This window comes from Canis lupus, chromosome 8, assembly GCF_048164855.1.
Source record: "Canis lupus baileyi chromosome 8, mCanLup2.hap1, whole genome shotgun sequence".
In the NCBI taxonomy this organism is placed as follows: domain Eukaryota; kingdom Metazoa; phylum Chordata; class Mammalia; order Carnivora; family Canidae; genus Canis; species Canis lupus.
In genome coordinates, this window is record NC_132845.1 from 53,746,377 (window position 1) to 53,762,467 (window position 16,091).

The following is a 16,091-nucleotide window of genomic DNA, read 5'->3' on the forward strand; positions in this document are numbered from 1 at the left end:
ACTTCAGCTTTTTATTGTGAGATAATTGTCAACTTACTGTTGTGAAAAATAATACTGAGTGATCTTACATAACAATGGCAACATCTTGCAAAACTATACCACAATATCCCCAGCAGGATATTGACATTAGTACAGAACATTTTGTTCACCACAAGGATCACTTATATAGTTTAATCATTTTAAGAATGACATAAAAATGGAATCATATAATATGTACACTTCTGGATTGGCATTTCACTCAACATCTGGTATCATGTCTATCCATTATTCATTCCATCATTGCTATGGACTATTCCATCATGGGGTTGTAACACAGTTTACTTAACCATTCATCCATTGAAGGAATTTTCATTCCGCCCCACCCACTTGGTTTTTGACAATCCCAATCTTTTGGTACTGGTTAACATCTAATTTGTGACCTGGTATGTGATCTGTTCTGGAGAAAGTTCCATGTGCACTTGAGAAGAATGTGTATTCAGTTGCGTTTGGATGGAAAGTTCTGTAAATATCTGTGAAAGTGTACATCTGGTCCAGTGTATCATTTAAGGCCCTTGTTTCTTTGGAGATGTTGTGGTTAGAATATCTGTCATTTGCAGAAAGTGCTGTGTTGAAGTCTCCTACTATTAGTGTATTATTATCTAAGTATGTCTTTATTTTGGTTATTAATTGATATACTTGGCAGCTCCCACATTCGGGGCATAAATAATCATGATTGTTAGGTCCTCTTGATGGATAGTATGATATAATGTCCCTCTTCATCTCTTACTACAGTCTTTGGGATAAACTTTATCTGATATGAGGATTCCTACCCCTTTCTTTTTGAGGACAATTTGAGTGGTAAACGGTTCTCCAACCTTTCATTTTCAGGCTGTAGGTGTCCTTATGTCTCTTGTAGAAAGCAAATAGATGGGTCTTGCTTTTTTATCCAGTCTGAAACCCTGCGTCTTTTGATGAGATCATTAAGCCCATTCACGTTCAGAGTTACTGTTGAAAGATATGAATTTAGTGTCATCATAATACCTATTCAGTCCCTGTTTTTGTGGATTATTCCTTTGGGCATCCTCTTTCTTCTACAGAGTCCCCCTTAATATTTCTTGCAGAGCTGGTTTGGTGGTCACATATTCTTTCAGTTTCTGCCTATCTTGGAAGCTCTTCATCTCTCCTATTCTGAATGAGAGCCTTGCTGGATAAAGTATTCTTGGCTGCATGTTCTTCTCATAGGACCCTGAACATATCCTGCCAGCCCTTTCTGGCCTGCCAGGTCTCTGTGGAGAGGTCTGATGTTAATCTAATATTTCTCCCCATATAAGCTAGGGATCACTTATCTCTCGCTGCTTTAAGGATTTTCTCTTTATCTTTGGAATTTGCAAGTTTCACTATTAAATGTGAGGTGTTGAATGGTTTTTATTGATTTTGGGGGGATCTCTCTGTCTCCTAGATCTGAATGCCTGTTTCCCTCCCCAAATTAGGGAAGTTCTCAGCTATGATTTGTTCAAATATGCTTTCTGGTCCTCTGTCCCTTTCAGCACCCTCTGGAACTCCAATTAAACATAGATTTTTCCTTCTGAGGCTGTCATTTATTTACCTTAACCTATCCTCATGGTCTTTTCATGGTTTTTCTCTTTTTTCCTCAGCTTCCTTCCTTGCCATCAATTTGTCTTCTATGTCACTCACTCGTTCGTTAGGACCTCCAGTTTGGATTGCCTCTCATTTAATTGATTTTTAATTTCCGCCTGATTAGATCTAAATTCTGCAGTCATGAATTATCTTGAATTCTTTATGCTTTTTTCCAGAGCCACCAGTAGCTTTATAATTGTGCTTCTGAATTGGCTTTCTGACATCGAATTGTAATCCAAGTTCTGTAGCTCTGTGGCAGAGAGTAGTTTCTGATTCTTTCTTTTGTGGTGAGTTCTTCTTGCTAGTCATTTTGCTCAGGGCAGAGTGGCTAAAAACGAGTTGTACTGGAAAAAAGGAAGAAAAAGAAAAAAAACCAAGAGGTGGGTATCCTCCGGTTCTATGTACTGTAAATCCCTCAACTTCCCCTGGAGGTTTCCAGCGCTGCTCAGCCAAGAACTTGCTCTTCCCCTGTCCTTCCAACTGGTCTTCTGTGGGAGGGGCCTGCTGTGCTGATTCTCGGGTGTGTTCACAGCTCAGTGGGAGCTGTTTACCCTCTGAGGCCCCTGTTCCCTGGTGGCCCCTGCTCCATCCCAGGCACAGGGTGACACCAGGAGGAACAACCACACTGGCGGCGGCTAGCCTTCCAGCTCTGGAGTCAGCTTCCTTAGTAACTACCGCAGTCTCCCAGTCATCACAGGTCTGGATGCTCCTAGGGATGGGGGGCGCTGATCTGCACAGCTTGGGGGCGCCTAGCAGCAGGAGAGTCCTCGCTGTTCTGTGCCCTCCCCTCCTGTCCCAGGGGGAGCACAGGATCCTGGGCTGTGTCCCCCGGTGCCCTGGGATCCGAGGCCTGTTCTGGTGGAATCGTGCTCCTGGGGATCCGGCTCCTGAAGGCAGCAGGGCGCAGCCCCCTCCGCCTGGAGCCGCCACCTGAGCTTCTCCCGAGGCCCCGCCTGGCTCGCTCCAGCCCTTTACTGCACTCGGCCCACAGTCTGTGCCACGCTCTCCCCCAGGGCGCACCTCCTCTGTTAGTGACCCCGGGAACCTGGAGGCTCCAGTGCTTCTGTGGTTCTGGCCGGTTTCCCTGCTGAGCACCTTTGCTTCCGGGAAGAATCCGGTGCAGATTTTTAAAAGTTCCTGCTTCTCCAGGGTTGGGCTTTCTGTCCTGGAGGCTCTCGCCACCAGCTTTAGCCCGGCTCCTCTCGGTGCCCCTCCCCACTTGATTTAAAAATAAAATTTTTTTTTTACCGCCTTCCTACCTTGTTAGAAGTGCAAACTCTTCTCTCTGTAGCGTTCCAGCTGTTCTCTCTCTCTCTCTCTCTTTAAGATTTATTTATTTATTTATGATAGACATAGAGAGAGAGGCAGAGACACAGGAGGAGGGAGAAGCAGGCTCCCTGCAGGAGCCCGATGTGGGACTGGATCCCAGGACTCTAGGATCGTTCCCTGGGCCAAAGGCAGGCGCTAAACCGCTGAGCCACCCAGGGATCCCCCAGCTGTTCTCTCTTTAAATCTCAGGTCGAATTCGTAGGTTTTCAGGATGATTTTAAAGTTATCTAGGTAAACTGGTGGGGAGAGGTGACTTGGGGACCCTACTCCTCCAGCATCTTGCCCCACCCCTATCACTATACCTATACCTTTTATTCAGTTTTCTCATGAATGATTAGAAGTTTTGTCATGTGTTTTTTTCTGCATAGATTGATATGATTATTAATGATTTTTCAGCCTAAAACATGCTGAGTAACATTGGTAGAGTTTTAAATAGGAAACCAGCCTTGAATCCCTGGAAGACACTCCACTTGACCATGGTTGTAATTCTTTTCATATATTGCTGAATTTTATTTGCTAATACTTTGTTAAGAGGTGTTATATTTGTGAAAGACCTTGGTCTGTAATTTTCCTTTTTCTTGGTACTTTTATCATTTTTCTATCAGAGTAATACTTGAAAAAATGAATTCAAAAACATTCCCTCCTCCTGTATTTTCTGAAAAATATTGTGTATAGTGTTGATTCTTCCTTAAATATATTATAAAGCTCTCTGGAGAAACATCTAGACCTGGAGATTTCTTTTGGGAGGAATTTTTAACTTATGAGGTTAATTTCCTTAACAGTTATAATTATTCAAATGACATATCGGGAGAATTGTGATGGTTTGCGTGTTTTGAGGAAGTGTTCTATTTCATCTAAATTGTCAAATTATGTTTGTAGAATTGTTCGGAGTATTCCTTTATTACCCTTTTGATGGCTGCAGGATCTGTAGTGATTTCCCCTGTATCATTTCTAATATTGCTAATTTATGTTATCTTTTTTCCCCATTCTCTTTCTTACTGTGCTTTTAGCTGGGTATTTTCTAATCAACCTGTCTTCCAGTTTCTGGTCTATTCCTCATTTGTGTCCATGAGTTATACATTGATTTATGAATTATATGTTGATTGTAATTTATGTGCTTTATCAATTCTAACATAAGTATTTGATTCTTCCTATGGACTCCAGTTCTCTGGAAAATATTCTGTCTCTAATATCTAGTTTATATATGGATCTGTTTCTATTATCTGTGCTTTTTCTTGGTTCTGTTTTTTAGTATATCTAGTGATTTTTTAATTGAATGCCAAATATTGTATATGAAAATTATATATACTTTACTTGAGATTATCTGCTCCAGAGGAGATTTAACTCCTGAAAGGCAATGAGATTAAGGGAAGATATAAATCTAAATGAGGATTTAAGTAATTTAATATTGGGTTAAAATTTTTGTAAGAACTCATCTATATCTTACTCACTCTTACTCTTAGGGTATAGCCCTTTAGGAGCCCCACTGAAGGCTTCAGTATTTACCAATGCATTCCATCAATTATAAATCTAAAATGCTTTAAAGGAAAAAAGGATATAGAATGTTTGGCTCAATTCAGTGCATTTCCATTCCTTCTAAGGGTTTATCTCCCAAATGTTGATTGCTTTTTTTAGGTATATAATACCTTCAAAGAGGTGATTTTTTTTAATCCAGCTTTTTTATTTTCACAGAGAAAAATTTTCTGCTTTAAGCAATAAAATCTGTAAGTGGAAGTTACTTATGAATCTAAGATAAGTCAAGAAAATCTATACCAAGTTGCCTGTGTTTTCTCAGTGAAGTAGGAATCCAGATCATAGGCTATGAAATGAGAGAGCTTGGAATTTAATAATAGTGTAGAGTGCATGAGGAGAATAACAAATGTTTGAAATAATCATTATAAGAAAATTGAAAGGGATGAGAACCAAATAAATTATTTGTTTCTTTCCCCAACATAACTTTGTAGATGATCTCTTTTGTGGATAAACTGACCAACATTATTTCCTCATCTTAGGTGACCTACTGAAATACTTAATGGAAAATGAAGATTGTATTCACTTATGCATTGTTGCATTTTCCATTGAGGTGAAGACAAATAAAATAATTCTTACTGCTCTTTTCAACAATCAAGCATATCATTCACCATCTCTGGCCTTGGCAATATTAGACAACATTCTTTTCATGACAGTTGCTGGCTCTAATGCTTCCATAACAATCTTCAATAAACCTCAGCCTTACTCTAAGCCTAAAAAACAAAGTGGAACGTATGTTATTCTTTTTATTAAAATTTGACATTTCTAAAAGATTATGTATTTATTTATTTGAGAGAGTGAGAGTGAGCAAGAGCAGGAGCAAGAGGGAAGGTCATGTGAAAGGGAGAAGCAGACTCCCTACTGAACGCAGCCGGACAGAGGACTAGATCCCAGGATTCCTGAGATCATGATCTGAGCTGAAGGCAGATGCTTAACTGACTGAGCCACCCAGGTGCCCCTAATTTAATATGCACTTAAATTTGATATTTAAGTGCATCTCTCCTACCCTATATTATTACATTTACATGATTAAAAAGTTATTGATAGAAATTTATGTTTTCTGCTGTATTGGTTTCCTGATATATCTACTTTTGTTCCTTCTTCTGTAGATTGTCAGATGGACTCCAGGTGGCCTTAAATCTACATTTTGGCATGACTCTTCTGATCAGTGGCTTTTGTCTCCTGACAGTGACTGAACAAGTCACTAAGGCAAAGCACATCCAATTTTTGAGTGGGGTTTACATCCCTGTGTACTGGCTTTCTGCTCTACTGTGGGATTTCATCCTCTTCTTCATTACCTGCTGCTTACTACTGGTAAGTGTTAGATACACTTTCTTGAGACCTCATTTTCCTTCCATATCCCTTGGAAAATTCCTATTTTCTAATTATGTAACTCAAATCATAACTGTATTTGGAGATAAGGCCTTCAAAGAGGTGACTAAGTTAGAATGAAATAGTTAGGGTAGGCCCTAATCCAATCTGACTGCTATCCTTTTTAAGAAGAGGATATTTGAACATACAAAAAGACATAAGTGTTCATGCACATAGTAAAGGTCATCTGAAGACACAGCAAAAGGTGGCCATTTGCAAACCAAAGAGAGAGACCTTAGAAAAACCAACTCTGGGGATCCCTGGGTGGCGCAGCGGTTTAGCGCCTGCCTTTGGCCCACGGCGCAATCCTGGAGACCCGGGATTGAGTCCCACGTCAGGCTCCTGGTGCATGGAGCCTGCTTCTCCCTCTGCCTGTGTCTCTGCCTCTCTCTCTCTCTCTCTCTCTCTCTGTGACTATCATAAATAAATTTTAAAAATTAGAAAAAAAATAGAAAGAAAAACCAACTCTAAGAGAAGATGGCAGCGGGAGAGGAGGGTGCTAAGCTCATCTGCTCCCAAGAACACAACTAGATAACTATCAAATAATTCGAAGTACTCAAAAAATCAACCTGAAGACTGATAGAACAAACTCCACAACTAAAGGGAGAGCAGAGGCTACATCATAGAAGGTGGAAGTGTGGAGACATGGTGTAGGGGCAGGTCACTGGTACTGTGGATGGGAGGGAGCTATAGTCACAAAGAAGAGTGAGAGAGAGTACAGCACACAGGAATGCACAAGAAGAACATTTCTCCAGTGCCATTGCTGGGAAAACAAGAGGGGGAGGGGTGGATTATTTTTGTGAGTTCTTGCAACCATCCGGGCTTACAGCCTGGAGTTTTAAAAGGTCTGCAGGTTGGGCTAGGATAGAGCTCTGAAGTCACTGCCCTGCTCCTGGAGAGAAGGCAGGCAAACGTGGGAGCACATGAATGGGTGAAAACGGCAGTCTGAAGAATGCTTGGGACACACAAGGGTGACAGTATTTGCTCTTCATGGAGCACCTCCCTGAACACCTCCCTGAGAAGCAACCTTCATGGAGATACCTTTCCAGGGACAAAGGAGGTGGCTGGCATCACTTCCCTCCCCACCTCTTAGGAAAAACACTGAGCCACCTGTGGGAAGCAGTGCAGGGCTGACACACACTGGCTAACTTGCTGACACAAAGTCCCACCCAATGGGCTCTTGTGGGACTGCCCTTCCTTCTCAGTCAAGCTTGCCTCAGTCCAGCATGGTGGGTTTCTCCCCCAAAAGACCAGCACAAACCTCTGCCCATATCACATCTCTAAAGCCTAGAGTTTTAAAGATCAGCAGACTTGACAGGGATAGAGCCTGGAAGACACTACACTGCTCATGGAAAGAAGGCAGGCAAACAATCCAGAGGCAGACAGCATGGGGGGTGATCATTTGCTCTTCTTGAGTAGTTCCCTGAGAGGCAGGATTCACAGAGACACCTCTCCTGGAGACAAAGGAGCTGGCTGTCACTATTTCACTCCCCTGCCCCTCATCATATACACACAGCCACCTTCAGGAAGCAGGGCAGAGGTGCCCCCACAGGCTGCCTAACTTGCTTACAACAAGTCCCACGCCCCTGCGCTCTGGTGGGACTGCCCTTCTCAGTCAAGCATGCCTCAGTCTTAGTACAGTGAGCACCTTCCCCAGATGACAGCAGAAACCTCTGACCATACCACAACTCCCAATCAAAGAGTTCTGCTGGGTTTCAGTTCTAGTGGAACTGGTATCAGGTCTCATTTATAAGCAGACTAAAGCACACCTACTTAAAACTCATCACATTCTGACCAAGAACCAAACATTACCCACTGCAGACAAGGAGAGCTTCTGCAGACAACTGGCCTGAAGGATGGTGCACACAAAACACAAAAGCAGGGCACACACAGCTCACACCAGAGACGTTGAACACCAGGCTCTGGGCACTACATGATCTCTTCTTCATAAAGCCATTTACTCTCAGGAGCAGGAAACAACAGGCTTTTCTTTTCTTTTTTTTTTAAAGATTTTATTTATTTATTCATAGACACAGAGAGAAAGGCAGAGACACAGACAGAGGGAGAAGCAGGTTCCATGCAGGGAGCCCGATGTGGGACTCGATCCCAGGTCTCCAGGATCACACCCCAGGCTGCAAGCTGCGCCAAACTGCTGCGCCACCAGGGCTGCCCACAACAGGCTTTTCTAACACAAAGAAGAAGGTAATGGGGATCCCTGGGTGGCGCAGCAGTTTGGCGCCTGCCTTTGGCCCAGGGCGCGATCCTGGAGATCCGGGATCGAATCCCATGTCAGGCTCCCGGTGCATGGAGCCTGCTTCTCCCTCTGCCTGTGTCTCTGCCTCTCTCTCTCTCACTGTGTGCCTATCATGAATAAATAAAAATTAAAAAAAAAAAAAAAGAAGGTAATGATTTAGACAAAATGCCAAGATGGAGGAATTCATCCCAAATGAAACAGGATGAGACCACAGCAAGAAATTGAAGTGAAACAGATGTAAGTAACATGCCTGATGGAGAATTTAAAGCAAAAATCATAAGGATATTTTCTGGGCTTGTAAAAGAATGGAAGACATCAAGGAGACCCTTACCAGGGACGCCCGGATGGCTCAGTGGTTGAGCACCTGCCTTCGGCCCAAGTCGTTATCCTGGAGACCCGGGATCGAGTCCCACGTCGGGCTCCCTGCATGGAGCCTGCTTCTCCCTCTGCCTGTGTCTCTGCCTCTCTCTCTCTCTCGCTCTGTGTCTCTTGTGAATAAATAAAATATTTTAAAAAAGGAGACCCTTACCAAATAGAAGTATTAAAAAAGAATCCAACAGAAATGAAGAATGCAGTAACTGGGATTGGAAACAGGCTTGATGTAATGAACAGTAGGCTAGAAGAAGCAGAGAAATGAATTAGTAATACAGAATATTAAATGAACAAAAAGAAAGAAAGAATTATGGAACATGAAAATAGACTTAGGGAACTCAGTGACTCCATCAAACATTATAACGTTTGTATTATAGGAGTCCCAGAAGAAGAAGAGAAAGAAACGGGGGTAGAAAATTTATGTGACAAAATAATAGCTGAAAATTTCCCTAATCTGGGGAAGGAAACAGACATCCAAATCCAGGAAGCACAGAGAACTCCCATCAAAATCAGCAAAAGCATTCCAATACCAAGATATATTGTAATTAAATTTGCAAAATAAAGTGATAAAGAAAAATCTTAAAAGCAGAAAGACAAAAGAAGTTCTTAACATACAAGGAAAAACACATAAAGCTAGCAAATCTTTCAACAGAATCATGGCAAGCCATAACGAAGTAGCATGATATATTCAACATACTAATGGGGAAAATCTGCAACCAAGAATAGTCTATCCAGTAAGGCTATCATTCAGAATAGAAGGAAAGATAAAAAGTTTCCCAGACAAGCAGAAACTAAAGAAGTTTGTGCCCACTAAACCACCCTGCCAGAAATATTAAAGAGGATGCTTTGAGTGGAAAGAAAAGACCAAAAATGGTGAAGGAAAGAAAGGACCAAAGAAAATCTCCAGAAACAACAGAAAATAATAAAATAGCAAAAAATACATATCTATCAACAATTACTCTGAATGTAAATGGACTAAATGCTCCAATCAAAAGACCCCGAGTGTCAGAATGAATTTTTTTTAAAAAGGGCTATCTATATGCTGCCTACAAGAGACTTGTTTTAGACCTAAAGACACCTACATATTGAAAGTGAAGGGATCTAGAAACATTTTTCATGCAAATAGATGTCAAAAGAAAGCTGGAGTAGCAATACTTATATCTGAAAAACTAGACACTAAACCAAAGACTGTAATGAGATGAAGAAGGTCTCTATCATAGTAAAGGGGACAATCCAACAAGAAGATCTAACACTTGCAAATATTTATGCACCCAATGTTACAGCACCATGTTATAAAAAAATTAATAACAAATATAGGGGCACCTCAGTGGCTCAGTTGGTTGGGCATCTGCCTTTGGCTCAGGTCATGATCTCATGATCCCAGAGTCCTGGGGTCAAGCCCCACACCAGACTTCCTGCTCAGCAGGAAGTCTGCTTGTCCCTCTCCCTCTACTCATTCTCTCTCTCTCTCTCTCTCTCTCAAATAAACAAATAAAAATATTCTTTTTTTTTATTTTTTATTGGTGTTCAATTTACTAACATACAGAATAACCCCCAGTGCCCGTCACCCATTCACTCCCACCCCCCGCCCTCCTCCCCTTCTACCACCCCTAGTTCGTTTCCCAGAGTTAGCAGTCTTTACGTTCTGTCTCCCTTTCTGATATTTCCCACACATTTCTTCTCCCTTCCCTTATATTCCCTTTCACTATTGTTTATATTCCCCAAATGAATGAGAACATATAATGTTTGTCCTTCTCCGACTGACTTACTTCACTCAGCATAATACCGTCCAGTTCCATCCACGTTGAAGCAAATGGTGGGTATTTGTCATTTCTAATAGCTGAGTAATATTCCATTGTATACATAAACCACATCTTCTTTATCCATTCATCTTTCGTTGGACACCGAGGCTCCTTCCACAGTTTGGCTATCGTGGCCATTGCTGCTATAAACATAGGGGTGCAGGTGTCCCGGCGTTTCACTGCATCTGTATCTTTGGGGTAAATCCCCAATAGTGCAATTGCTGGGTCGTAGGGCAGGTCTATTTTTAACTCTTTGAGGAACCTCCACACAGTTTTCCAGAGTGGCTGCACCAGTTCACATTCCCACCAACAGTGTAAGAGGGTTCCCTTTTCTCCGCATCCTCTCCAACATTTGTTGTTTCCTGCCTTGTTAATTTGCCCATTCTCACCGGTGTGAGGTGATATCTCATTGTGGTTTTGATTTGTACTTCCCTGATGGCAAGTGATGCAGAGCATTTTCTCATATGCATGTTGGCCATGTCTATGTCTTCCTCTGTGAAATTTCTCTTCATGTCTTTTGCCCATTTCATGATTGGATTGTTTGTTTCTTTGGTGTTGAGTTTAATAAGTTCTTTATAGATCTTGGAAACTAGCCCTTTATCTGATACGTCATTTGCAAATATCTTCTCCCATTCTGTAGGTTGTCTTTGAGTTTTGTTGACTGTATTCTTTGCTGTGCAAAAGCTTCTTATCTTGATGAAGTCCCAATAGTTCATTTTTGCTTTTGTTTCTTTTGCCTTTGTGGATGTATCTTGCAAGAGGTTACTGTGGCCGAGTTCAAAAAGGGTGTAATATTCTTTAAAAAAATATTTACTTGAAACTTTGTTTGCATGTTTATTTATAGATCAATTTTCATAGAAGCTGCATATTCACAGTCTTCTTGTCCAAGAACAGAATATATCATTTATCCAAGTAGGAATTTGACTTTTCTTTGAAATAAGTTTTGATCTGTGGCTTTCAAGGATTTTAAGCATTCAAACACAGGGATTGTTAGATCATATGACTTGTATTTGGGTACTTCACTCTATTTATTCAGTTTAGGTTTACAGTATGCTTATTCAAAAACAAACCAACTATAGGTATTGAATTCAACTAAGATCTACCAGTCTTCTTTTGCTACTGCTATCACAACCAAGGACATCACAATTGCATAAAAATTCTTAGCTTAACTGTGTTATTTGCTTCTTGGTTGTCCTGCTATATAATTATGTAACTGCCCAAAGAGACAACCCTGACATTTGTAGAGAAACTGCATTTACTAATGAGATACTGATTTCTAGAAATTTGCTTTAACAACTACAGATTTATCTCCACCATCATCATTCATTCAATTTAAGTCCCTTTAAGTTTATGCTTCAGTGTCTGTTTTTAAATTTCAATTAGAAAAATATAAGAAGGAAGCCCCAGAGTTCCTTGGGTCAATGTGATGTGAGTAGGGGACCCAGTTCAAAGGTATGATAGATAAGGTATAACCAGAGATAAGAAAAAATCTTTAGAGAAATAGGCTTTCTACAGAAATAACCTATTTTCTGGGAAAGCTGAGAGTTATTAGGATTATTAAGGGAAAGTATACTGACTGTTAATTTAAAAAAATATTCTATCACTGGGTGTTATACACAACTGATAAATTATTGAACATGATATCTGAAACTGATGATATCAGTTTGTACATCAGTTAGATGATATGTACTATATGTTGGCTAATTGAACTTAATTTTTTTAATTTTAATAAAAATAAATAAGCTAAAAACAATTCCAGGTAGAAAAAAATTAAGGGACTTGTGGTGGTTTGCTCATTGGACTGTCCTTTGGTGAAGTAGAGGTAGGAGTATCCTACCTTTATGCTCCTAAGCTGGAGCTTTTTTTAGAGGCTAATTGATTCAATTAATGAATATATCCATGCTAAATAGTGATAGGACTTGCTATCTCCTTCTCTAAACATTCTGGCTTGTATTATTTTTTACTTGCCTTTATCTCTATGCTCTCTGTGTTTCAGGGAGCATTTAAATTCTGCCAATTGGATATTTACATCACAGATTACCATTTTCTGGACACAATGCTGATCTTCATGCTGTATGGCTGGTCTGCCATTCCCCTCATGTATCTGCTGAGCTTCCTGTTTACTAAAAGTACTTCTGCCTACATCAAACTTGTCCTATTCAACTACCTTTCAGGCATTTTCAGTACCCTCATAGATGCCACATTGCAATTTGGTAAGGGTAAGGACTTTACAAAATTTCTCTTTCCCCAGAAAGCAGCAGTAAATAAATAAGTAGGAGTGAACTAAGGATATTAATAGACAATTAAGTTTTAGGTTTTGGGAAAATCCTGTATTTGACATAGGTTCATAACATTTGAGTGCCTATGATATTCTGGGCGCCTTGTTAGAGCTGGGATCTTCATGCTGAACTGATGGGACTGAACCTGACCTACAAGTCCTTTGACAAGTTTCCTCCACTCTATCCCCACCTCTAGTAACTCCATGGCATGACTTAAATAATTTGTTTTGCAACAGATATGGGGAATTTTAGGAACATTTTTCCTGAGACTCACTTGTCATACAGAGAGAACACAAAAAAGCAGCTTTCATTTTAGAAGAGCAGTCCTCAGAAAGTTAGAATAAATTCTATCTCAACTATATGAAGCCATTATTTAAAAGTGTTTTCCCTTGATGTTATGGCGGTTTGTAGTGAGATGAAGAGAAGGAAGAATGGAGAGGAACCTTGAGTCCTTGGGAGAGGCTGACAGTTTTGTTCAAGGAAGGCTTTGCAATGTGCCTTTTTTTCCCTAATTAAATGAAAAGTCACAAGATTGTGAGCAACCTAACAAGATTTTCCAGGAAGAAAATCTCTATATGCATCTGATGTCCATATAATTATCTAAGCCAGCTTCCCTCCCTTCCAGGACTGTTTTCTACAGTATTCTTGAATGTGTATTTCCTCATTTTCCTTCTCTGAATTTGAGATTTGGAGAGATAGTTACTAAAATGGCCATTGTAAATGCAGTTGTTAATTCACCCTCCAATGTGCATTTCAGCTGGCCTGAATACTCTCCCACATCCTCCCTTTCTGTTGCATCATAAACACTAGCTCCTGCCTTGTTCCCTTAGCCCTTCACTGGCCACAAAAGAATAGCCTGTAACTTCCTTTGAGAATGAATATTTCACATGTTTAAGAGTTAAGCTTCTGCATAGCAGATGAAAAAACTTGTTAACAGATATACCTTAGCACTCATTCTCTCAAAGGAATACCCAAAGTATGGAAAGCAAATGTTTGTATATTTTTGTACACTTGTTCAAAGAATACTTTGTGTTGTGAGGGAGACTCATTTGAGTCTGTGAGCCCTAATCTAAAATGAAATGATCATTTAGGGGACTAGAGAGTAATAGTTGTTTAAGAGTAAGAATAGGAATAAATTACTGTTTTAGAAAGTTTTTGAAAGACTTTTTTGGGAGGATTATGTTGCAAAGAGTAATGTGGAGTAGGATGAGAACAAAAAGGAAGCCAGTAGATTTGGCAATTAGGAAGTCAAAAGAGACTTTCACTTTTGAGGAGAACAAACATTACGAGTGATACTGTGCCAAAAATAATGAACTGAAAGGAAATTATGGAATTGGCAGAGGCCAACAATTAAATGAAAGCAAGTGTTCTTGAAGGTAAGCAAGCATCAAAGGTAGCTTTGACTTAAGGTTATTGACAGCATCTGTTGACCTTAATTTTCCAGTTAATAAGTTGCAAGGAACTTGGCATCTGTTCAATTAGCCAATATCCTGAATTTTTTAACTTGGATCAACAATTTGTGTCTTTATCAATTTAAAATCTACAATGAATAGAATCACCATGACTTGGACACTTGAAGTTTCGTTTCCTGGCTACCTTTTTGCCCACAGTATCTTCCATGAAGTTTCTGTTTAAGCTAGCCTTTTATCTTCTTTCTAAAAAACTGAATTCATGATAAAAATTCCATAATATCAATTCATAAATTAAGCATATCTCCAGGAACTTAGTCTCTAATAACTGTTCATAGTAAATACATTCTGGAGCTTTAACTATCTCTATAGTAGTTATCTATCAGCTGGTTCCCTTTAAGATTTTTCTCCTCTCAAAGATGTCATAATTTCCCTATCTGTTCTTACTGTTGAATTCTAGGCTATATCTCCAATTTCTCTTTATTTCCTTACTTGATCAATTGGGATTAGAAATGTTAAAAAAAAAATAGTGGTAGTTTCCTCTCCTTATCAGGTGCCAGGAAGTCTTATCACATGCACACCCACTTCACCAAAGAGACTTTTCAGAACTCCACAATTATCAACACAAAGTATGTCACTGGATGTCAGTTAACAAACTTATTGGGAAATAATTAGTGTTCTTGAATATAATCATCTGTTTTTTAATTCCTGAGCTTTGTTGGATCATCCTTGGGGGATTTATTCTTTTCAGGGTAGTTCATTTCCTATAATAAAATCTAATCTTATCATCTTTTTTAGAAGTTCAACATAGGATCTCCAGAGCCACCAGAGACTTCATACTTAATTCATTACTGTTCTTTCCCAATTACAACCTTGCGAAGTGTATCAATGACTATTTTACTTTCTACCAGATTAAGAAATGGTGCTCTGGAAATAAACCTCCTGTCTACCTAAATTGTAGTACAGAAAGTAAGTATTATTAACCTTAAACATAAAACTGCTAATTTTTCCAGCAAAAAATGGGTAAATTGGGGAATGGCAGAGAACTGCAATACAGAACAAGCAAGTGACAGCAAACCATAGGCAAGTCTCACAAACATTATTTTAGAGAGGAACATTATTTAAGAGGAATTGTTTAAACAAGTCCATCAGAGAGAAACAAGAGTTCAGGGTGATGACTGTTTCTCATTGGCCAAGATGCAGGGGTCATCAATTTCTTATAGGAGACACAATGTACATTTTTGTTACTGTTGTTGGGGTCTGTAATTTTTGATTCTTGCCTTTGAGGATTCTTCTTTTGGATCTATGATTGATACTTCTTGTCACTGACAGAGTGGTAGGGTGTGAGAGTTACCCCTGCTGTCCTCCTGACTCCACTTTAGTGAGGCTTCCCTTTGTTCATTTTAATAGTATCCATGGGGTTCCTAAGCTTAAGAAATTAGTCCTGGGCTTAGCACATGAGGTATGTGGGAAGTCAGCCCTTATTCCAAAGGAGAGAGTCAAGACACATGTTCAGTACATAAATCATTTTGTAAGACTGGGAGAAAAACTTTGTAAATATAATAAAACCTCAAAAGCAAAGCTAAGGTAAGTTTAGAGTAGCTGTCAGATATAAGAGCTACTAACAATCAACCACATAGTATGTAATTACATTATTTGAAATCTTCATAACCTCAAGTTCTCAGTTTTTATACTCCTGTCGAGGAAGATGACTTACACCAAACGTTTATGGTGTAGAACTGGGATTCACAGCTTGTGTTCTCTCATTGCAAAATGCATTTCATCTTTGGAAAAGAACCTCCAGGGGAAGTATTTGTATTACATTTACTTTTGTTACCTCCCACCACCTCCACTACTGGTAATCACTCATACTCATCCACCCAAAATTTATTTGAAGGAATGGATGACATCCATTCTCCAGTATCTAATACAGTATCTGCATATAGAGGAACTCAACTGCTAAATAAATAAATAAATAAATAAATAAATAAATAAATAAATAAATGTAGTGATTTGAATGATAAAGTGCTGTACAACAGAAAAAAGAGCCAGAAAAGAAGTAAAGAGAAAGACAAACAGTACTGAAGTTTGTTGAAAGGGTAAACATTCATTTTAACTTTAGAAATCC

At 39.6% G+C, this 16,091-nt stretch overlaps 1 protein-coding gene across 1 annotated transcript in view; it reads left to right on the forward strand.

Moving 5' to 3' along the window:
• LOC140639190 (phospholipid-transporting ATPase ABCA3-like) overlaps positions 1-16,091 on the forward strand; it is a 136,316-nt gene that overhangs the window by 87,340 nt on the left and 32,885 nt on the right. Inside the window, exons 18-21 of the mRNA XM_072837688.1 lie at positions 4,959-5,208; positions 5,586-5,790; positions 12,272-12,494; positions 14,762-14,932. Of these exons, the coding sequence (XP_072693789.1) occupies positions 4,959-5,208; positions 5,586-5,790; positions 12,272-12,494; positions 14,762-14,932 (849 nt within the window). The remainder of the gene's footprint in view (positions 1-4,958; positions 5,209-5,585; positions 5,791-12,271; positions 12,495-14,761; positions 14,933-16,091) is intronic.